Source organism: Lacerta agilis, chromosome 3, assembly GCF_009819535.1.
Source record: "Lacerta agilis isolate rLacAgi1 chromosome 3, rLacAgi1.pri, whole genome shotgun sequence".
NCBI classification, from domain to species: domain Eukaryota; kingdom Metazoa; phylum Chordata; class Lepidosauria; order Squamata; family Lacertidae; genus Lacerta; species Lacerta agilis.
The window spans coordinates 67,610,906-67,635,358 of NC_046314.1; the positions used below are offsets into that span (position 1 = coordinate 67,610,906).

Here is a 24,453-nt window from a genome sequence, read left to right on the forward strand (position 1 = left end):
TGTATACAGAGAGAGAGAGAGAGAGAGAGAGAGAGAGAGAGAGAGAGAGAGAGAGGGATCAGGTGTTAGACATGGTTGTGTTATTGCCCCAACTCTATTTATTATTTTCATTGCCATGATCCTACACTTTGTCGAAGGGAAACTCCCCACCGGAGTAGAAATAATATATAAAACAGATGGAAAGCTCTTCAAACTGAGCAGGCTGAAAGCAAAGAGTAAGGTTACCGTAACTTCCATCATAGAGCTTCAGTATGCTGATGACAACGTAGTGTGCGCATGCTCAGAGGATGACCTCCAAACCATCCTAAATATCTTTGCAGAAGCTTATAAAAAGCTTGGCCTATCACTCAACATCCAAAAAACCAAAGTGCTGCACCAACAAGTACAAAATAACCCCTCTGCAGCGCCACAAATCCAACTCAATGGTGTAACATTGGAAAATGTCAATCACTTCTCCTACCTAGGCAGTTATCTTTCCACAGGGGCCAACATTGATGCCGAAATCCAGCATCGCCTGAGCTCTGCAAGTGCGGCTTTCTCCTGATTGAAGTGCAGAGTGTTTGAGGAACGGGACATTTGCAGGGAAACCAAAATGCTTGTTTACAAAGCTACTGTACTACCAACCTTACTCTATGCTTGTGAAACATGGACCACGTATAAACACCATCTCCAACTCCTTGAAAGATTCCATCAACGGTGTCTCTGAAAATTTTTACACATCACTTGGGAAAACAGGCGAACTAATATCAGTGTACTGGAAGAAGCAAAGATCACCAGTGTTAAAGCAATGATTCTTCAACATCAACTTCGTTGGACTGGTCATCTTGTGCGGATGCCTGGTGATCGTCTTCCAAAGCAACTACTCTATTCCAAAATTAAAAATGGAAAGTGTAATGCTGATGGTCAACAAAAGAGGTTTAAAGACTGTCTCAAGGCAAATCTTAAAAAATGTAGTATAAACACTAACAACTGGGAAACACTGGCCTGCGAGTGCTCCAGTTGGAGAACAGCCTTTACCAAAAGTGTCATGGGCTTTGAGAACACTCAAACTCAGGACACAAGGGAGAAACGTGCTAAGAGGAAGGCACGCTTGGCAAATCCTCACCGTGATCAACTCCCACCCGGAAACCAATGTCCCCACTGTGGAAGGACGTGTGGATCCAGAATTGGCCTCCACAGTCACTTACGGACTCATTGTTAAAACTGTGTTTATGGAAGACAAACTTACTTGGCTATGAGTGATCGCCAAAGAAGAAGAATATATGTGTATGTGTATACATACATACATACATACATACATAAAATAAATGAATAGAGAACCTACACAACTGACACTAGCATAAAACCCCACAAACATTCTAGATATTGCCACCACAATCCCCTCTCCCCTTTCTTTCACCCCTCCTCCTTCTTCTTCCCCATTTTACTCTCTATTATGTCTCACATCAAATGGGGGAAAAGACTTTACTTTTTTGCGGGGGGAAGACAACACACATTTTTTGTGACTCAAAAAGGTATTTAATTAAAACAAAAAACAAAACAACATTATGATATTGGAAGCTCATATCCAGGGAGAAGCAGATACCTAAATGTGCACAGGACCGGAAGTCTATCAAAGTCTTATAATGAGATAAACTGCTGGAAGTCTCTTAGCAGATTTAGAGGATGTGGATTGGAATCATCAGATAAACAGCAGAAAATTGTTTTAATTCTTATGATTATTAGCAGCCTGATGCTGTAGCTTAATCTGATTTGTATTGTATTACTGTATTCAGTTTTTATTACTTAAAGACAGTATTGCAATTTTCAGAAGGCAACTCATGGTTTGGTGTGTTTGAGTAGGCCAAACGCTGCTAGACATTTAGGAAGACTGTAATTTCACAGACAAAAGAATCAGTATTAAAGATAGTTCTGGCAGACAGTGCTGCCTGAGTCAAAGGACCCCCCTCCCCACTCCACATGACTGGGTGTTACTTTGATGCTGGCAATGGGATAGCATCTTCCACAGCACCTGAGGGAAGCAGGCTAGTTTAGTGGGGTTCTGCTTCCCAACATCTATTGCCCAAGGTAATTGCTTCACTCTGCCTAATGGTAGGTTCAGCCCTGCTGGCAGTCCGAATAAAAGGAGTAGGAATCGAAATAGTTGTGATTGGCCGGCTTCAGCAGGACACAGTGACAATTAACTTTAGCTGGATTAACCTCAATATTTCCAACTGCAAGGGTAGACTATCACCCACTAACTGCTTAATAGGCACAAATTAATCTGGGTGCAGAAGAGAAGTATGGAGAAATTAAAACAGCCACTAACACTGCAATTTGAATTTATCTTGGATAAAGCATGCGCCAGCCACCTTTGTCTTTAAAAAAACAACAACAGGGAGAAAGAAAAATGCAGGATGTTTGAAAGTGAAGTATAAAAGCTCAATATTGCACCTTGTTGTGGCAGACTGCACTACAGGGAGAAATTTGTTTCTGACTTATCATTTTTATCCCAAGGAGTATAACTACCAATGCGGTTATTATTCATACAAAGTGTCATAATAGTAGCTCTCAGGGACAGATTCTGGACTGCACTAACATTCACCTATGGCCGTAATATTTAGTGAATGATTATTGTTCAGGCAACTGAAGACTGAAAAAAGAATGGCTATTCACCTTTTTTGTGAAGAGCCGCAAATTACCTAAGGCCAATGCTGCTAGATCTGGCTAAAAGCAGCGAGCCTCTTGCAAGTGGGGATTAGTGCCAGTCCATTATATCGTCTCTGTGTGAAACAGATGTGAGTAATCTTCCCCTAAAAATTGACTGCAAGCTAACAAATATAAAATTAAAACAGCTGAGCCAGCTATATACAGCTGTAAGGCCTGCCTCTGTGGATCCATATGGAGTACAGGCAAGATGGTTGCAGCATTATTTGAGCTCTGCTTGCTTTCCCCAGAAAATGCTGTGTTTATACACTGCAATTAAAAGCTAAAAACAGAAGTATAATTTTGCATATTTAAACTTGTTTTCCAATTATTTCAGAGTTGTCTTGGGTTTTGCTTCTGTCCCAGCTATTATGCCACTGGCATAAGACTCTGGCACATCAGTCCCAAGCACATTTACTTGGATATAAGCCTTGCTGATTTAACTGAAACTTATTTCTAAGTAAGCATGCTTAAGTTACCAAGCTAGGGGCTGTTAAAATTTAATTCTCAGTTTAGGAAAACTGTTCAATCTGTTCCCACTATTTCATTATTCTGCAGCACGGGCCAGTTCTGTTTCTGTTTCTACACTTTCTTACCACTGTGTGGAATTCATGTTAGGCAGATGCACAAGAGCAAGCTGAATTAAATCCAACCACATGGAAGTACTTCAGCAGTCCATCATGAGGATCTAATGATTTTCACCATGCCCTTGTGCCAGGAGGGCATACAAGTGACCGAGATAAGACTCCTTATGTGAAATATCTCTAGCCTGCCCTATCATGCTCACACCTCACAACAAAGTAAAACAAATGCAACTAATAAAGTTTCATACTCAATAGAATGTCCAATGAACAAGAAAGGGGGAACTGTGGCTCTCCAATTGTTTTAGGACTACAACTTCTGTCATCCCTGATCACTGAGGCCATGCTGGCTGGGCTTTGATGTGAGTTGAAGTCTGTCAACATGTGGAGAGCCAGGTTCCCTACCCATGTAAGGAACAACCACAATAAAAAAAACCCAACTCAACTCCCAATATCATCTTGAAGTTGTAAGACTTACAACCCTTTTTAAAGACTATCAGAAATGTCCATTGTTGTTTCTCTGGTGAAACTCTGGGGAATTTAATAAGAAGGTCCCACTACCTGCTCAGTTTGTGACTTTCTACAAGAAGGGAACAAGGAACCCGGTCTGATGTAAACCTTAACTGACAGAAGGGTACATAAAGGGGGAGAGTGTCTTCAGGGTTTGTAGATTGACATCACTGCCCTCCTAAGGAAACTGTTTACAAGTCAAATGTGAGCAGCAAAGCAAACATCAAGATTAGATCATCATGGAAACAAATACTGGATGGTGTTACCTAGATTATAGAACCCCCTCCTGACTGGAAGTTTGAACCCAAAGCCAACTTATTTTCCAAGGAAATGCAAAACCTTTCAGTTGCCAGTGATGAATGTATCTGTTATATGTTAACTATGGATTGATTTAATGCTTGTATTGTGATATTATACAACTGGCTTTCTAAATTGTTCTTTCTAAATTGTCCTCTATATATAGCCCATATAAGTACTGTTTCCAATGTGAAGTGAAGTGTAGTTAGTTATTTCTTTAATAATGTAATGATGGCTTATTTGAAGCAATATATATTTAATAAAACACACATCTGAACTGCTTTTTTGTTTTTTAAAAAGTCTATGAACAGCAGGCATCCTTTTCTGGTTGATTTAACACTCTGATCCCTCTCTGAACTTATATTTGAAAGAAATCCTGGGAGCTTCAGTATACAACTAAGAACACCTGCTGCACACATGAGATACTTCAAAAATGTATTTGAGGGGCTGAGAATAGGAAAAATAGTAACTAATCCCTTCACCTGCTCTTGTCACTGTACTTGCACTACTGAGCTTGACATACATGTAGAAACATGTAGCTGGCTTTTCAGATATCAAGGAAAAATGTATCTATCACACCTTACAGCCTTTCTTTTGCTGCCTGCATGGACTATTTTTAGTTAAAAACTCCCATCTTGCTAAACCATAGTTTAGCTGCCTTGAATGAATGATGGAAGAATGAAATGGTGCACTTCCTCTTCACCCTTCTCCTCATTTCTTCCCTCCCTCTGTGATTATATCCTAGTTTAATTAAAGTGCAGCGAGCTGTTATGCTCAGAAATGAGTAACAGTTTGAAGTTGGTTTGAGATCCTGGTTAGTAAACTGACATTAAAACAGTTCCCTGCTTTGGACATAACAGTTAACTGTGGTTTAATTAAACTGGGGTGTAGCATTAAGGAAGGAAGGCGGTGAGCACAGTGGTGAGGAGGGAGCATACAGCCCTGTTGCTCATTACTGGTTGCTAAGTGATGGTTTAGTAAGCTAGGAATTGACTGTCCCAGCTGAGCCATTTTTGTATATATAGATTGAGATTAAAGTCTATGGTTTAGAACACAATCAACAGACATAATGAATTAGAACATTATCAGGCATTGCTATCCATACTTGGTTGTATCCTGTTGTGTCCTGTCACATATGGAAGGCTCATTGATCCATTACAAGTGGGAAGTGGGGGAAGTAATTATCACTGATTTTTTCCTTCCCCTGTGCCCTCTCATCTTCTCCAGAGACAACTCCTTCCCCCTCTAACACTGTTAGATGTAACATGGGAGGCAGGTTGAGAAAGTGAGAATAGCAAAAATAATTTCCTTCCTCCCCCCCCCCCCCAATACTGGATCAAAAAACCTTCTGACATCTAAGAGGCAGAACTGGATTTAACCCATTAAGCTTTGAGAATGAGATGAGCTAATGTCAAATATATAAATCAGCCTCCAAGAAGAACTGAACTTTCGGACTCTACTGTTCCTCTTGGGGTTAATTTGCATTGTTTGCAAGAATCTGTCACCACCACCTAGGCACAAATCTAGGTGAACTCTGTCTACCAATCTACCATTTGGCAAATTACCACAAAGTGAATGTAGTTTCATGGTCAGCTTAACATCTGCATCACTCTTCCAAGTGAAGAGGGAAATTTTTGCCTTCCTCTCCTGCTCCAGATTTCTGATTACTGGTAGGTGAAAATGTGTGTGAAAATCCTTATAAGCTTGGTAGGGCATACTACATGACTACATAAACAATGATGACATGCCTTTAAGTAAACTATTGGGGGGGGGGGATATTTCCCAGAAAAAATGCTTGAAATACATCACCCCCAATTCCACATGCTACTTTCTCAAGTGGACATATAACATTGATTAAGCCGAGCCAAGTGTAAGTATCCCATTCTCCTAGATCAATCTTCCTCGACCTGATGCCCTCCAGTTGTTTTGTGCTACAACTCCTATCATCATTAAATCCTGCTTTGCCAGTATATATCCCATAGCAGGGATTTTTATACTGAGATGAGACAAACTGGCAGATGGTTTTGGATATGGACTGTACTTACACTGGAATAAAAGAGAATACATCTTCAAAGTATACTAAAGCTTTTTAGAATAATATACATAAGGCTGATTTGGCTCCTTGTAACATCTTGTAATCTATTGTAATCCTGCCTTTTTGATTAGGATTAAGCTTTGGCTAGCATCATTGTTTTTAAAGGAACACAGAGTAAGTGAAATAGTATCTTCTCTGAACCAACTAATGGTCAAAAAAGAATATTTCAAATTACAAAAAAAAAATTCTTTGAAGGTGATGGATTATTTGCCTAAATTTATGTTGGGCCGGTGAAACTAAATTCCTGTTCAAAACATTTTCTTGTACTTTTAAACAGCAGTCAGGTTTTGCTATTCATATTGCAGTAGGAATGCAGGTCGCTATGTAACCCTTTTGATTTTCAACATGTACAGAATCCTTTTATTTCTAGATGACTCATATCTTTAAGACTCATCCATCATTTTATGAAGCAAACTTGATACATTTTACAGCAGAGACACACTGTGCTCTTTGATGGAGAATACACTTCTTGTTGTTTTTCATTGCTTTAATATAAATGTCACTTGAGCTGAAAGTCTGTCTGCTGGCAGGTTTTTGAAAGCTTAAGTATCACACTATTATTAACATAAGGGCTGAAATGGCAAAGACTACACAATGAATTGCTTGTGTGCTTAGTACTTTTTCAAGCAGACTGGCATCTTTGCTCTTCTTTAGGACACTGGTATACCTTCCCTACAACAACGCAAGTTAGGAATAGTTTTATGATGGGAATCTTTAAAATGATTAGGAGCAGCTCCTGTTGATGTAGCTCCCCATGAGAAAATGTTACAACATTTGGGGTTCTTTTAGTTTAGGGAGGGGGGAGCTCATAATGGGGGGGCAAAATAAAGGCATACAAAATTATGCATGGTGTGGAGAAAATGGATAGAGATTTTTGTGTTCTCTCTCTTACATAATACTTAAGTTGCTTCTGGACAACCTGTTTATTGAGCATTCATCCTGATTTGTCTGTGGGGGGAGTATATGATGTCACATCAAACAGGTGTTATCCCACACTTTCCACTGCATTTCCCCACTGCTTTCGTAATGGCAAAGAGCTTGATATTTCAGGGAAGTGGACTTCTGCAAAAGCTCCAAATCAGCTTTAATTGCACAGCTGGAATTTGCAGGTATGTGATCAAATCCAACCTCCCCTACAAACAGTGACAGTCTAGAAGTGCCCCCAGAGTCATCCAATGGAGTTGAATGGTGGGAGATTCGGGACAGACAGAAGGAAGCACTTCTTCCCACAGCGTTTTCTATTGATACAAACTCATAACAGCTTGCTGTGTGGGAAAGTGGGACCCTGGTTTTCAAACCAGTCTAGAAGCCACACCCTGAGACTACCACCAATGAGAGAGACTGACCCTCTGATGAAGTTTTGGACCACATCTCCTGCAGGAACACCGATGAAATGGAATGGAGAGCTCCCTTTTAAATCAAAAAGAACAAGTTGAAAGAAGCAGCCAACCAATCATTGTTTTCAATCTGTTATTGCCTAAACCTCACTGTTAGTTTAAACCCCATTATATCCCAAAGAAGAGCAACTTCAAAAATCCAAATGCCTAAACAGTAGATCTGCTTGACCAAATGCAGGGGAATAAAAAGAAGCAGCGTTTTCTCATCTTGCTGTCCACTCCATCCCCCTTTTCCGGATATCATGCCAACTCTTCATAGTGTGCAGTTTCACACTAATAATAAGCAAAGCTCCACTGGATTATTTTTAAATGGCTCTGCTCTTTTAAGAAGACATTGGGAGAGTTTCACCGCTCCATAATACTCAGAAAGCGGAGAACTGTTGGGGGGTGGGGAAAGAGAGAAGCAGCAGCTGCTCCAGCACTACATAAATCCAGGCACAGCAAGTAAAAACATAGCATTCACTTTGCTATTTTTCCTTTGTTGACGAAATCACAACTGTGTTCACGGAAACCCTGAGGGACTACTCAGACCATTTCAGCTGTTCAAAAGAATAATACCAACAAAAAAGCACATTTTTCTCCCCACTGAAAAGCAGTTTGCTTATGTTAGAAGAATTCAAAGCAAAGGAAAAAGAAGGATGCATTTCCATCTCCTCCTGACTCCCACCTATCTCCCATCATTCAGTGCACAGCCTCTGAAAAACAGCCACAGGGAAAAATGTAGAAGTCACAAGGACACATTGAGATGCCAAGAAAATCCATGTAAAATCGCAGAAGAAGAAAAAAATATTGGTTAAGTAAAGAAATAGGGGAGGCGGGAATATTAATCTTACTTGACCCTCTCCATTGTATATAACAGATCATCTGGCTGTCTCTGTCATATATTGTGCAATCCAGGCGATCCCATGAATGTAAGAGTGTTACTGTAGATTTCTGCATTTTTTAGGTTTCTCCTTACACTTCAGCACCAAGGGCAGTGCTATGGACTCATTACACTTGGAGCAGCTCCTGGTATTGAAATGAAGAATCACGTGAACCTGCATGGTAGGTCTTTGAATGAAAGCCAGCTAAAGTTCCACGCTAATACATCCCTGAAGTGAGACTGTATATTTGTCAAACGGCAGAGAATGGTTTTGTTATGCATACAAAGGTCTGAAACAATTTGTAGCATGGTTAATCTCCTCATAACCAAAAAGCTGAACAACATATCCCCATCTGATTGCTTGGGGTGCTGGCAGTGGAGGAGTTCAACAGATTATCTATGTGGAACTATATCGCAGGAGGAGGTCGTTCACACCCATTAAAATGTGGGCACAGAATGAGTTAAACAAATCATTATATGATTTAAGATGCCTACTGCTTTTCACGTACAGTATTACCACTTATATACCTCCTACCCCTTGGGATTCTGCTACATGAGACGGCTGCCTCAGTCTGCCTCATGGACGGGCCAGCCCTAGTTATGCATATGCCTTGCACCAGATGTGCCTTTGACCCTTGCCTTGCTTATGTACTGTACTGATCTGAGCATTAAAGTTTTTTGCAGATAACATAATCAGAGTCTGAGCCCTTCATCCAGCCAGGACAGCACAGATGAGAAGCATAAATAATGGCATTCAAATTGCTAGTCACACAGTGTTACAAGGAACCGAACAGCTGTTTTACAGAAAAGCAAAAAGAAAGAAAGATTCCATAAACAGCCCACTTTGAAAAGCAGGCATTACACCTAACATGCCAAAAATGTGGATAAGAATAGTGAATCCAGACAGATCTAATCATGAGGAGAATTTAGAGATAATTTGCAATGAAGTCAGGAGAACATCAATGTCAAAAAGAAGCAATTGCCTAGGATAGGTTTTGAATACTATAGTACCAAAGGCTTGTTTTAAAAATCAGTGTTTTCATCTGAGTTTATATAAGCCCACTAACATACCTTAAATCAGTGATTCTCTAACTTGGGTCCCCAGACCACTGGTCCTGCTCGCCAGGGATGACAGGAGTTGTAGTGCAAGAACAGCTGGGGACCCACGTTGGAGAAGCACTGCCCTAAATCATGGTGTGGAACCGTTTTCAGTTAGAGTACCATTGCCTAGAAAACATTAAGCTGGTGGCACAGGAAGGAGTGGCCAAGCTAACGCGTGTCCAGGGCCCAAGCAGGCAGTATATTTTGATTTAATTCATTCTTTCCTCCGGAACTGTGTATGTTACAGCTGCCCTTAACTGCTGCCCCTGAAAGCAGATCAACAGCTGCTAACAGCAGCTACAGCATTCCACAGTTCATGTCTGCTCATTCTTTGCTGAAGCTCCCACATTTAGCATGCATTCCTGTCTGTAGCTTCTTGGAAACCTGCAGATTGAACCTGTTTTTCAATTTAGTAGCAACATTCACTGAACAGCAATATGTTACCAAGCCAGCTGGTCTTTTTTAACCTTCCCCCCCCCTTTTAATCTCTGAATGTTCTGTGTCAACCTCATCTGCTGCCAGCTGAGATAACCTTGGATCCTGCACTATATTGGTTGTATCTTTCTACATTCCTCCTACCTTCTTGTTGAAAAATAAAATAAAATAGAGCAACTGATTATAATTGACACTGAGAAATAAAACTTGGAGCAGAAATATTTTCAAGCTGTTGCCACCCATAATTCCTCATTCTCCACCACATGCTGACACTGTAATTCAACCAAATGCAAGGTATGATTCTGGTTCTATTTTCATGTGGTTGTATATCATGTGGAAGCAGATTTATAAGAGCAGGGAATACAGGATCACTGAAATGGACCCAGCGGAAAAGGGCAATGTTAGGTTAGGTTAGATTAAACAAAACAGATAGCTGTATTGCCTTCCGTGGCCGCTAAAACCTTTTTCTTTCAGCAAACCTACCTAGGCATGTAATTTTAGCATGCAATTTTAACATGCAAGTATAATTGTTTTAAAAATCCTGATTGTACTGTTATCTTTATTTATGCAACTTGTTTTTAAGGTTTCCTTTTTATTGGTATTTTTAATCATAATTTTTATAGTCTTTTGAAAACTCTCCTAGATGTCTTCTTGGTTGAGTAAGCAGCATATAAAATTCATTAAATGAAGTAAAATAAACCATACGGGCCAGAATATTCGCATAGGCTACTCTGAATCTGCAAACCTTGCCATCTTCCTCACTCACGACCGCTTTTTGACTGCACCAGGAGAGATCTCTGTTCTCTCACATCAGACTTCTATTCTTGCTTTGTTACTGGCTGTTATTTACACATCACAACAATGTGTATCCAGCCTTTCTACTGTAGATATTTAAGTTGGCCAAACTAGACCCATAAAATATAATTTCATTATTAATATTAATCTAGACAAATGTTCCTAACAACAGATTTCAAGTCTTCTCACACTTTGCCATGACAATCCTCCCAAAGCCATTAAACAGTAGAAGGAAATTGCATACCACTCAGCACTTACTCAAACTTCCTTGTGCCTGGAGAACTGTAGACTTATAAAGCAATATCCAGTCAACCTCGTTCTCTTAGAATGGCAATGTCTCCCACCTGAGAGGTGCCAGAACTGAGTTCTGGTGAGTTCTGGCTGAAAAAAAGCACTGCTTCTTGGGAGCATCCACAGCAGCTCTCAGAATAACACTTGGTACTTGACTTCACACTAGCCTTTAACAAGGCCCCTTACCAAAGGTTCACAAAGTAGTCATGTAGAAGGCTGTGCCCTGTTACAGATCTGCAGCCAGTTGCTGTTGTTCCTCTACAGTTCTTTTACAATTGCTCATTCATTTGAAATGGCCGATGCTGGAGAAATCCCCAATGGACCATGCCAGTGTTATGTACGATGGTCCTGAACAAAATCCTCAGCCTCCCCAGCTCCAGTACAGATTTAAATAAACTTTCTAAAGTACACAATTTTTTTTGACTATTTCTGAGTCTGAAGAGCACAATCTTTTTCTTTCTTTCTTTTTCACATCGCAGACATTCCTCCCCACCCCCCTCAAATGCTCACAGCCTGGAAAAAAGCTATTTCTATTCTAATAATTCTTTCCCGTTTCTATTCTTTCAGACTGTCATCTGGCATCTCAGCAGACTTCTGCCACCTGCAAGGGCAGGCAAAGTCAGACATCTCAACTCATTCATGATTGCAAAGCTTCTTACGCCGTCCAGGTGGCACATATTCCTTTTTCACATTTCTCTCACAAATGGGTGCCAGAAATGGCAAAGCTGCAAATGAGGAGGAGGAGAGGTCCTTAAAATTATCCCCTTTGCCAAAGCAAATATATACAATCATGAAACGCAGCCAATATCCTCAAATAGCAGCAAATGAAAGTAGGAAGCTATTCCTTGCGAAAAGTTCAGCCAGGAAGATTCCTCATCTTGGAGGTATGCCAGGTTTGGGATTAGCTTGTACCTGCAGGGGATGCTCTGTGCCAAGCGTAGTTGCTACTCTACCAGAGCAGAACATTATACTAACAGAACTTTCGCTGTATACTCAAGTCTTTAGCCATCTTCTAAAGCTCTACAGGATGAATCACCTCCACAGCTGTTAGAGGATTAAAACATCCTTACATTCCAAGCTGCTTCAAAAACATACACATAGACATAGACATAGACACACACACACACACACAGAGAGAGAGAGACACTTCTTGAGAAAATGACTTCTAGAGTTCATTAGGCTTAAGAAACCACCTGCTTAAGTTGCCATTTGCCATTCCTTCTATTCCTTGTTTTCTGTTTACACTGTTTTAAGATTGCTATAATGATTAAAAATCTCCTCTTAATTTATCAATCAGATTCTTTTATTACATAAAAACGTAATAAAACATTAAACATTAAAAAACTTCCCTATACAGGATTACCTTCAGACAGCTTGGGGGTTGGATAACTCCATACCCTCCAATAAAAATAGGGACATCCTAAAAGTGGGACATTCTGGGATCAAATCAGAAACCGGGATGGCGTCTCTAAATCAGGGATGCCCCTGGAAAATAGGAACACTTGGAGGGTCTGATATAGAAATCGTCATCATCGTCATCATCTTAAAGTTTCAGACAGACTCTGCAGTGTTCAAGCCAGCTAGGTTACCTCAGTCTGTGGTTTTCCTTTTCCTTGGCCAGGGGTAGGGAAGGTTGCTATTAACTGGCTCCTCCCAAGAAATTCAACATTACTAGTCTCTGTAGCACTTTGTGTAATGTGCATCACAGTGACTGGGAAAGAGCAGCAAACCAGCTGAAAAACTGACTGATAAAAAAGGATACACACACACACACACACACACACACACAGATAATTTGTATTCAAAGCCCACCAAATAATATTGCTGTACATTACATAACATCGCTGCCTATGACTTTATGCTTTGGGCTCATAAAAAAGCCTAGAAATTTTGCTAGTGTGTGTGGGAACAACCATGATGATGGGGTAAGCAGCCAAGCCTAACAAGGCACATTAACTGATGAATCAGAGCATGTATTGCATCCACATGAGGTTTGTTTTCAGAATATTATTTTCTTTCCCATTAGGATGACAAGTGCCTTTGCCTCCATTTCCAGATGACATCTCTTTCGCTGAAAATAAATAAAACTGTTTCATCATTTTTATAAGATATCGTTGCTAACTAATTTCTAAATTACTGTGCATATTATTATTATTTAAAAAACAAAAACAAACCCACCCCTATTAGTGTACTTGTACAACATTATTCCAGAATCTTACATTTGCTCTCCAAATATATAAGCCAATTAACACATTTAGAGGTGGGTTGCCAGATTGCCTTGAGATGCCTTTAGATTCCACAGCCTAAAAGGAATACGGCTCACACTAACATCAGCAGCAAATGCAAATTTACAGGCTCCCATGTAAGTTACATCCAAAAGGCTGGAATAAACAAAAACAAAAAACACCGTAATTTTGTTTCCCTCGTGAGTGAAACTGTGGTCAATCTTTGTATCATACCTTTGGTAGCAGTTCTCTCTCTCTCTCTATCCTACCCTTTTTCTTTTCTCTCCTGGCCTCCTCCTCCCACAACTCCAGCTGGGACAACTCCACCCCTTCACTCCAGCCAAGGAGCACCCAGCACCCAGGAACAATATCATTGCTCCAAAAGCTGGACCTGGCCTTTGGACCACTACTTGGGGGAAGGGCCCTAACTCTGCTTTGCATGCACAAGGTCCCAGGTTCAATCCCCAGCATCACCAAGTAGAGAATCTGCCATAAACTTTTGAGAGATGCTGCTAGTCAGCTTAGGCAAGGCTGAGCTAGATGTACCAAGGATCTGACTCAGTATAAGGCAGCTCTCAAAGGCCTATGTTCATCCCTGGTGTGGTATTTACAAACCAGTGACACAACATGACAACAATCATCAATACCATGCAGGACAGAAACAATCCAGGACAACTTAACACCTGTGAACTGTGCATGGCAGTTTCAATCCTCTCATTTTTTTCTGCCAGAAAAATCAAAGGAAACAAAAATGGAACACAACCAGTCACATTTATCTACTTTACAGTTGATATAAAATCTGCTACTGTTATATCTGTTTGAGGCCTGAACTTAAGCTTCGTACTCCAATCCAACCAAAAGGCAAGAGTTATACTCCAGCCACAAATGTTATGTCATGTCATGATATAAAAGCAAGCAGTAATAGTTGTTCCCTTGTGATTTACTTCTGGATTCTTCAATGCTTGGTTAATTTTAGTGATGTGTGTATGTGTGTGTTGGTGTGTAATTGACTGGGTACAATCCTGAAGGTGATTACGGTATTCTGAATGTCTGAGGCTATGTGGTTTCTCTTTCAACTTTTCACACCACCTCACAAAATGTGTGCACATTATATATATAAACACAACAATATATACACTGTTTTTGTTTTGTGTGCATGTGTGTGGATTTTAAGATGACCCGGAGAAAACGTGTTTCATTCCTGCTAGGTGGATTACACAGGAAGCTGTTTTTAACTGAGTTAAACCAATTGTCTTAGAATTACAGGGTCAGAGGATGATACAGTGGGAAGGGACCATGAGGGTCATTTAGTCCAACTCCCTGCAATGCAGGAATCTTTTTGCCCAACATGGGACTCGAACCCACAACCCTGAGATTAAGTGTCCCATGTTCAACTGACTGAGCCAGAGCTGGGCTGTCCATCCAGTTCTGTATTGTCTACACTGACTGGCCGCGGTTCTCCAGGATTGTAGACTGGGGTCCCTCCCTGCCCTACATGGAGATGAGAGGGATTGAACCTGGCACCTTCTGCCTGCAAAGCAGATGCTCTGCCACTGCACCATGGCTCTTCCCACTGATTGTTTAATTTTATTATGTATGAAAAGATCCAAGCAGGTATGAATGATCCCTGCGTGATGAGTGATGAAAAAAATGAAGAATTAGAACAGACAGGCAAGATACAAGATAGCTCCTTGGGAGATCATTCACTTTGAAATGAAACTGATGTAGAGTCTAGGCAGTTACATCTGATTTTGAAGGGAAGTCTTTTGAGATGCTGCTGCAGATGTGACTGGAAGGAGCCCAAGGACTCATCTCTGTGGTATACATGAATGGCAGCATGTCTCGAACTGTGGTATATGTATAATCCTAATTTTAAAATCAAGGAGAAGTGGAACACCTTCTTTTCAGCCTCCACTGATAGGACAAATTAATTGTACTGAAAGGTATCCCAAGAAAGACATACAAATACAAATACTTGGTGGGTCAGGTATGACAGCCTTTGCTAGTAAACAAAAACATACCTTTCCTGAGATCCACCCCAACACAATATAGCTATACATAAGCCTTTGGGCTCAGCACCATATAAAGTGCAAAAACCACATTTTACAACCTTCCCTTTTTCTTGGGTGTCATCAGGCGAAATCCTACCAGTTATGAGGTCTCCTCTCTCAGCATCCCAGATGTGTGTAGACTCAACCCCAAATATTTTTGGCCTCTCCTTTCAATGGAGGGTTAAACAGACAATGCTGAGCCTTAGGCATGTGCCACTGAACAAAACGTAGGTCAAAATAGCTGTACAAACCACAACAGTGGAGCATAGATACAATCTGATGCAAATTGGTCCAGAGCAGTTTTCCCTGTGTATTTACCGTAAATATATGCTATGCACAGTCAAAATGTCCCTACGGCATTCTGTATCAACCAACTCCTTTCCAACTGCAGGTGTTAAACATCCAAATGTTTTCTCTCCTACATTTATTTTTAAAGACCACCACAGTTTATGTCCTACAAAACTAACACAGCCTATCTGCCTTTGTCTTGAGCCCTGAAAGGTGCTTCACAGTTTGCAGACACACCTTGATTTTGTGTTCTCAACAGACAGCCACAACAGGTGGCTTATGAAGTTCTTTGGTGAGCATAGCTAGTGCATGCTTGACAAAGGACCTGGATTTTTAGACTGTCGTTTAAAAATAGCTGAATCTCTCAAAATAGCACTGTTGATATTTTAAATTAACATTAATCAGCCTATATGTTGTTAATTTGTGGTTTTAATTTTGTATGCTGTATAGGAAAATGGAATAGAGATATTATGATTTTTTAAAAAAATAAAATGATTATATTCTTCCTTTCAGTATAATTTTGTGGTCGGAGATTAAACCGTAGTTTCCAGTTTGGATGCAACAGAAAACTGTGGTTTAACAACCCTAGAAGTCTTTCATTAGAGCACAATGAGAGAAGGGGTGGGGGAAGCACAATTCTCATTCTCAGTCAAACCATGGTTTATTAGACCAAGATAATTACAACTTTACCATTGATTTTCTGTAGTTTAGCAATACAATACCATTCTGATGTCTCTATTTAATGCTAGAACAACTGGCTTACATGGCCGAAACTCTTATGAACCAATTAAAATTTTTGCCACCCAGTTTAGCATTATCAGTGGCTTCTGTAACAAAGGACAACGCCAGTGTTAATTTTGGTACTGTGTCATGACACACAGGAATAAAATTAAAGTGAAAATGACCTATCAAATTTACTTGGCAGGTGCTAATTCACTTTGATCTATCCCTTGCCATAATAATTTCATGACGGCAGAGAAACCATACATATTTATAAACGTGGGAGCAGGCGGCTGTTGTTCTGTTTGTAATTTACAGCAACAAAGAATTCATTTAGATTACCATACTTGAAGTCCCAAGGTGACTCTGTCGTGGTTACAGGCCCCCTGCTGTGCAGGATACCTAACATAATAAAGAACAAAGCAAAAACAAGGCTACATTGAGGCAGGGGCTCCTGGGTAATCAATTCAGGTATTTACAGCTGAAACAATAGTACTGTGCAAATCAGCATCATTACTACAATTTGCTGATGGGAACTCCAGGGAATTGAGCAAGTGTCTGCCTGCAAAGCAGCTGATTAATCCAAGTTACTTATGTTTGGTTAATGCATTATTGTTTCCATCATAATTAACAATAAACGAGTACTTAGGGGAGGAAATGGGTAGTCAAAAGCCCATCAAGTGGACTGACATTGCAGCTCTATCCCCCACCCTTTACACTGACCATTACATGTGTATAAATTAGAAAACAAATAACATCCTTCACACTTGGGGCTGCTGTTGAGAAGCTCATTCACAGTGCAGTCCACTCCACCCTGTGTTGCACTGGACTTGCCTGAGTCACAATCACTGACAGCTTTACACATGTTCAGAGGAAACTCAATAACAGCTTAAGTGAACCAGACATTTCCTAAAGGGGGATCCTTGATGTCTCAAGACAGCAAGTTAAAATGCCTGTAAGGATGTGTGTATCAGCCTGTTTCTACCCTGCAACACATTTATTTATGTTCATTCATAAGTCCATTCCATCTGGTTCCTGCATTTATCTCCAAATTCTTGGTTTTTTTTTAAATATATAAATAGGTACCAGTATTTAAATAACAATTTTATCATAATGTACACATGTCTAAAATACATTTTCTCCTAAAATACACATGTTGGTACTTTGATCTGATAAAGTGTGTTTACCTTACTCCAGTAGGTGCAGATCAGGTCAATTCACACATGAATTCACAGAAATTGACTTGTTCAAGAAGCCTTACATACACAAGCACACCCACACCCACCCACCCACACTTCCATTTCAATTTCTTCTCCCTCAGAAAAGCATCTGTTTCAGCTCTAGAGAATATGTGATACATAACATGAAAGGTACTATACTTTTTTTAGTCGACTGATTTTAATCAATATGGGAATATACATGCTTTCAAAGTTATGTCAAACTATTTGCAGCACAAAAAATAAAGGTCCCTGGGTGTAATGCTGGCACTGAAATGTAGGATTAAGCCTTCTCGTTTCTCTTCAGAAGGAATTCCCCAAGCAAGGAGGAGGTTGGCTAGATGCTGGTTAACCACCTTTGATTAAAAGGAAATTTGTGGTAGATGCAAATTACCATTTTGCCACACATCTGTCCTTAATGTGTGGTAATACTTTTCTTATCATTTGGTAGGATAAATTATGGCAGGACTGCAGACCGAACATTGAGGAATTTTGGACCTTTGTTTGCCTCATGGACTGGTTAGCACCATCCATACTGTTGTTTAATGTGGATAGTAAACTTCCCGTACATCCATTAATTTCCTGTTGTCCATATGCTGTTCTCCAAATCACTGCCTTCCTACAAATTCCCCTCCCTCAGTCTGGATTTTCACATACCAGGGATACTCTGAAAAGGAGAGGTGTGAGAAAATCTAAATTAGTGGAGGGGAAAGTGTGGGAAGGCAGTGATTTAGAGGAGAACACCATATGGAGAACAGGAAATGAATGGATGTACATGAAGTTTACTATCAACATTAAACAACAGTATGGATGCGCTCGTAATCAACATCCGTAGCAATGCTGTAATCAACCATGGTTAGAACTGGTGAGAAAGGAGAATGCATGTTGGACAGGGACTGGGAATATGGAGTGGGAAATCCCAGAGCCCACTTCCAAATCTTCCAACCATGGGTAAAACATCCCTGCACAAGCTCCTGCAATGGGTCTCTGAAGCTTATATGCTACTACATGAAGAAAAACCATACTGGTAAAGAGATCTTACTGGGCCTATTTTCTAGCAAGCTAGAAAACAACAGATTGTGTGTGATCTCCCAAAAATTAGAATCTTGTATGGTCGTCTTTCCAATTCACATAACTGTCTCCAGTGGCTTGCACTGAAAAAATATATTGCACAAACCAAATAAAAATAAGGAATTAAAAAAATCTAGATAAGGTTGAATCAAGATGTATTTCAATCCTCTGATGGCCTCACTGCACTTCTTCCTCCAGTCAAGAACTATCAATTGCATTTCAATGAAGCCCCCCCCCCTCAAATGATACTAAGATGACACAGTCTGAAATCTCCTGGTGTGCTGGGATGCAGGAGTGCCTTGAAGCCAAGGTGGAAGCTAGATTATTTGCATGCAGTGTGAAAGTTACAATACACTGATTTGCAAGCTGTTGAAAAAACATGAAGGAATTAATTCTTCTCTGCAGTCTGTCTCTCTTCATTTCCCAACATAAAATTCAACACAAGCTTAGGTTTGAAAACAAAGTGAACAAGAAGAGAGGCTAGGAAGTTCTTTGGTATTCTATTAACAGTGGCACAATGTCAGTGAAATGAGAAATGGTTAAATCATGGCATTGAGAGCTGAAGTCTACCAGGAAAACGTCAGTAAATTTTATCAGGGTTTGAGGCTACATCTGAATCTAACCATATGGCAATCATTCAGAATGAAGAGGCCGCAATACTACCACAACAACTCTGGAGACCTATTGCATTTGAGACAGGGCTCTTGGGAGTGCTGTGTGGAAGCAAGATGAAAGATCTCCTCTGTGATGAACTGGTGAAAACTGGGAATGTCACTTCTGATCCTTCTTCCTTGTTCAACACTCTCTGGCTGATTATATGTAGATAAAACTGAGACTGTGCACTGACATCATAATAGCAGCAAGGTTCAAAGAAGAAAGAGATGGACAATGACATCCACAGGTCCAAAGCATGTTCATGGGCTTCTCCAGCAGGAGCTCCCCAAATGACTCATTCATATGAGGTCAAACGTTTTGCCGCATCTTGCAGAATAATGATCCTCTTCCTCACCCTCAAAAATCCACAGGCAATCTAAACATTGTCTAGATCAAATATGGGTTTCCTAGAGGCCCGCAAGTCCTGCATTTTAGCCCAAAAGTCTGCACCTGACAATAGAACTGAATTTAGAAGTTTGGATTAATTTTCTTGACATCAGTTGGCTGGATGTCAAATCAATCTGCCCCCCCCCCCCCCACAAACCAGATTGTGGTCAATTTGCTTGTATTTATATTCCAAGTCACAAAACTGATTTTTCTTATGATCAAAGAGCTGAAAATATAACTCTGTATACCAGTTAAACCTGTCCAGTTTAGATGATACTCTTAGAGAGCGCATTAGCAGCTCTAAAGCACTTACCGGAAGTGAACACAGTGAGACTTATTGCTGAAGGATTAGGTGGCATATCAAATCTCCTTGGTCTTGCTATGAGACTCCTGAGGCCGATTAGAATTCTGTCACATGAGCTGCCAATTATTGTTCTGATCATGCTGCTACAAAGCCTGCCCACAAGCTCTATCAATTCCAACATAAGCTACAGTAACTAACTGACCAGACTGCAGTTTAGTATCTATCTGGTGCTTTACAGCAGGGAAGGGGGGAGATGTACACAATTACTGACCCTTGCATGAGCCTGTCTTGTATCAACCATGTTCTCTCTTCCTGATCTTCCTTTTTTATTCTACTTGACTGTCTGGGTCATTATGAAAAGATAAAAAAAAGATTCAGAACACTATCCACTTGGATAGTATTTTCTCTTGGGCTATGTTGCAAACTTTTCAAATGAGTACTGAGGCTATTTAATAAACATTATACACAAATGTGTTGGAAGTAATGACACAAAGTAACCTCTGCTGTATCTAAACAAAAGTCATATACCAGGGGTCAGCATCCTTTTTCAGCCGTGGGCCAGTCCACCGTCCCTCAGACCATGTGGTGGGCCGGACAATATTTTGAAGAAGAAAAAAAGAACAAATTCCTATGCCCCACAAATAACCCAGAGATGCATTTTAAAGAAAAGGACAGATTCTACTCATGTAGAAACACGCTGATTTCCCGAACTGTCTGTGGGCTGGATTGAGAAGGCGATTGGGCCGTATCCGGCCCACGGGCCTTAGGTTGCCTACCCCTGTCATATACAGTGAGAGACGTTGGGAACCCTTTTCAAAAGCACACCTGAAGATCAAAGAATGAAATATATACAGCAGGGAATACTGTATATAAAACTATTTCAACTGAACTAGGGGCAGACGTTTGTCAAAAGTTCTTCTATACCAAGTCAAATTTAGCCCAAAGTCGCCATGTTAGGCACCATCAAACTTTTATACCATGAGCATGATTCCTGTGGAGTGTGAAGTGAATTTACACATACTCTGACAAACAGAGAAAGGCTGTAAATAAAATATGGCCTCAGATTCAGTACTAGATTCCAAATGCTCGATGCCTCCTGGGTTATAGAATTAACTGCAGTTTCAAGGGTCAACTGGGAAGACCTAAAGCAGCAGTGTGGCTGAAACTAAGGAGGCATGGATCCAATCAATCCCCTGGATAGCAAACTGCTGGGAATCTCATGTAAGAGAATGATAATAAACAAATATAGCAACGTAATAAAATACAACAAAACAACAGGTTCAAAATCATGGAGTCAAATTATTAAAATGCAATGTGAAGTAACAATGAATAGAGCAATGTCACAAATACAAGTTTTTTTGTTTTTGTTTTTTTAAATGAGACTGGAATTCACCCAATGAGAACTGTTGTCTCAGCAGCATGCTGAGGTCCCATGAATGCTACCTGGTCAATATTTGCTGTTCAACCTGCCTCTCCTGAGCTCTGTTTTACAAACAGTCATTGCCCAATTATGTTGTGACAATGTGAAGATGATAAGGACTGCATTGGGCAGGGTGTGTGTGCCATAAGTCAGATAAAGCCAAATTCTCTGGCCTGGACAATCATTGGAATTGAGGGAAATATCTCCCAACGCATTACCTCTTCCTCTTTTGACACTTTCTCTGAGTCGGGGTTGCGGTGATTGAGACCAGAGAAAACTACTATTAGTTTCAATAAAATCCTCCAAAATTTAAATAATGACTTACTTTACATCATTATATTTCATGGTTTTTTTTAGTTATCTCACCATATATTTTTTTAAAAAAGCAACTATCATTAAAGTTTCTTAACTGTCAAAATGTATACAGAGTAAAAAGGAGAAACAAAACTGCCATTTTCCAAAGTTGATGTGAAATTACCTTTTTCTATAAGGCATTATTGAAGATACTGTGAAGAACACAGAGGTGGAGGGGGGGACTGCAGACAAAGTTTGGCTCATCAGCATGCAACAATCCCTCCCAGCTCCTTTTAAGTTTATTTTCAAATGCTGAGTGGAGAAAAGGGGGGGGGGTAACAATGTCAATCAAACTCTCAAATGAATCTGAGTACCAGAGTGCTGAGGTAGGGGAAAGAAATACAATTACAGACCATAAAGAACATTCAATCAGCAATTCTATGGTGCAGAAGCGGAAGATGTTGTTATTCTAACATTAGCACTAGGAAAAAGTACAGTAAACTAAAAACAATTTTGCCATTTTCAATTTATGCTTTTGAGTAAAAGTGAGATTCCAATCTATTTTGGTGGCTATGAATACTGAACCAGGGCCAATAGTTATTCTGAACGCATTGATCAAGAGTAAAAGAGTGTGGCTTTTGAATACAAGGGTGTGTTCCTTACACAGAAATGCTGAGCAGCATCTTTGTTTTGGTGTGCTTGGAATGAGAGAGCTAAAATGCGTGTTTCCTCAGTAGTGCACAGGGACCCACTATCTTTTAGAGAGAACACACAGACCCGCTCGGCAGTGTAACTTTCCTTGCCTAATTGGCTCAACTAAATCCTCCTCCCTCGCAGCCAGTTGCTGTAGCAACACGTTGGGATTCTGCAAATCCCAGCATTCCATAGCACTGACTACAGACATCCAATTGTATGCCACTTTGCAATGTGGCACTCACCTTCCATTTACAAGGTCTGCTTGTTCAGAAGGTAAGTGGAATACTCTTTATTTTTGTATAGACCTGGAGCTCACTGAAGAGTACATCTAAGCATCATGAGGGGGTGTTTCATAACAAGAATATTACAGTCTGAGAAATATTACTGGGGGGTGTATGTATTGATCTACTGCTCTCCTTTACCTCTTTGCCCAAATAAGATAAAGGACCCCATACACTGCATCCTCAGAGAATTGGAACAAAGGTATCTTAGGAGGAATCTGGGATGCAACAGAAACACACGCACCCATTTTCCCATATAAAATATGTCAACTGAAAATAAAAATCAGATGAATGAAGGATTATGTCTTGTGCGGAAATGGAAGATTTGTTGTTGTTGTTATAATGCTAACTGTTGTTTTTAAACTAGAGAACCAAGTTAATCACTCCTGGCAACTTGTAACAGTAGGACATAAAAAGAGCAGGAGGACTTGTTTATCATGGGCTGTGGAAACTACATGTCCCAGAACCCAAAAATATATATTATTATCAGACTCAGACTCATCCTCCTCCTCCTCATCTCACCCTTCACACTCATGCTCCAGGGTTGGGTACAGCAATTTAAAAGCACAACGTTAAAAACAGTTTAAAACAATTTACAATCACAAAAATGGGTTGGGTCCTACAAACATATGTCTTGGGGGTCAAAGGTCAAGGCAAAGAAGTTTTCAGCATTTACTGAAAACTTTATGTTGTGAACCACCCTGAGATCTACGGTTGAAGGGCGGTATAGCAAACAAACAAACAAAGTGAAGTTGCCAGCCATATGTTCTTTTGTGGGCAGAGTGTTCCACCAGCTTTCCACCAGCAGGCACAACTGTAAGACATCTGCAGTTATTTTGGAACCCGAGGTGCTTGGTGAGGATAAAATAACCTGGTGTTAAAGTAGGACTGAACTGCCAATCCAATGAGCTTTGAATGGGATCAGTGCTATATTGTGTTTCACTTCCAGCAGCAAAATGTTTTGGGTCAGTCCTGGTTCATATTGCATGACCTTGAATCTACACGAACATTTCACCCTTAGGTGAAAACACTGAATGTGTGGATCAGGATATGAGTGCCCCCCCCCAATCTTACTGTTGTTCCAATATCTATGAAACACAGCACCATGGAACATTGCTAAAGTGAAAAGCTGGAATAAGATTCCAGAAGACAGCAATACACTTTTTTATATATCATCACAGCAGATAGTGGAAACTCATTTAAAGTCATAATTCTCCTTGCTATCCCCTTTCCCTAACCTTGCTGTCTAAGTTTCTTTCAGAGAATCAGAAGCACAAATAGGGCAAAAGGGATTTCAAAGGTTTTTCTAGACTCTCTGCTGGCTCTTTTTTTCATGAGCTTAAGAACTGTTTGGTAATGAAGGAAGCAATATTTTTCACTTTTCCTTTAGACAAGAGAACAAAATAAAATAAAACAGCAACATCAAAGCAAGGGGCACATGGACACCAGATTCTGTCTTTTAAGTAGCCCACTCCCCCCACCCCATATCTCACATATCTGAAGAAGCATTTCATTTATTGTGACACATTGTAATAATGCATTTGAAAATCTAAGCTCAACATACAAGGCAGAGCCAGCTCATAGCTAGTTTAAACTAAGTGAGAACGTTACTCAAAGGAAGAAAACTTCACCTTCTTAAAAAAGGAATTACAGTGGTGAACTAATTTAAGATTCTCTAGGAAATATTTCTAGCTATTATCTATGCTCTAATAACATCCAGGCTAGATTACGATAATGCAACATACATCTGGCTGCTTTTGAAAAGTGTCCAGCATTTGCAACTACTGTAGAAATCA

General features: G+C 40.1%; 1 protein-coding gene across 1 annotated transcript in view; it reads right to left on the bottom strand.

Moving 5' to 3' along the window:
* The window catches only part of PRKN (parkin RBR E3 ubiquitin protein ligase), a 494,073-nt gene that overhangs the window by 246,665 nt on the left and 222,955 nt on the right, over nucleotides 1-24,453 (bottom strand). Inside the window, 1 exon segment of the mRNA XM_033144126.1 lies at nucleotides 16,676-16,735. Coding sequence (XP_033000017.1) covers nucleotides 16,676-16,735 — 60 coding nt within the window.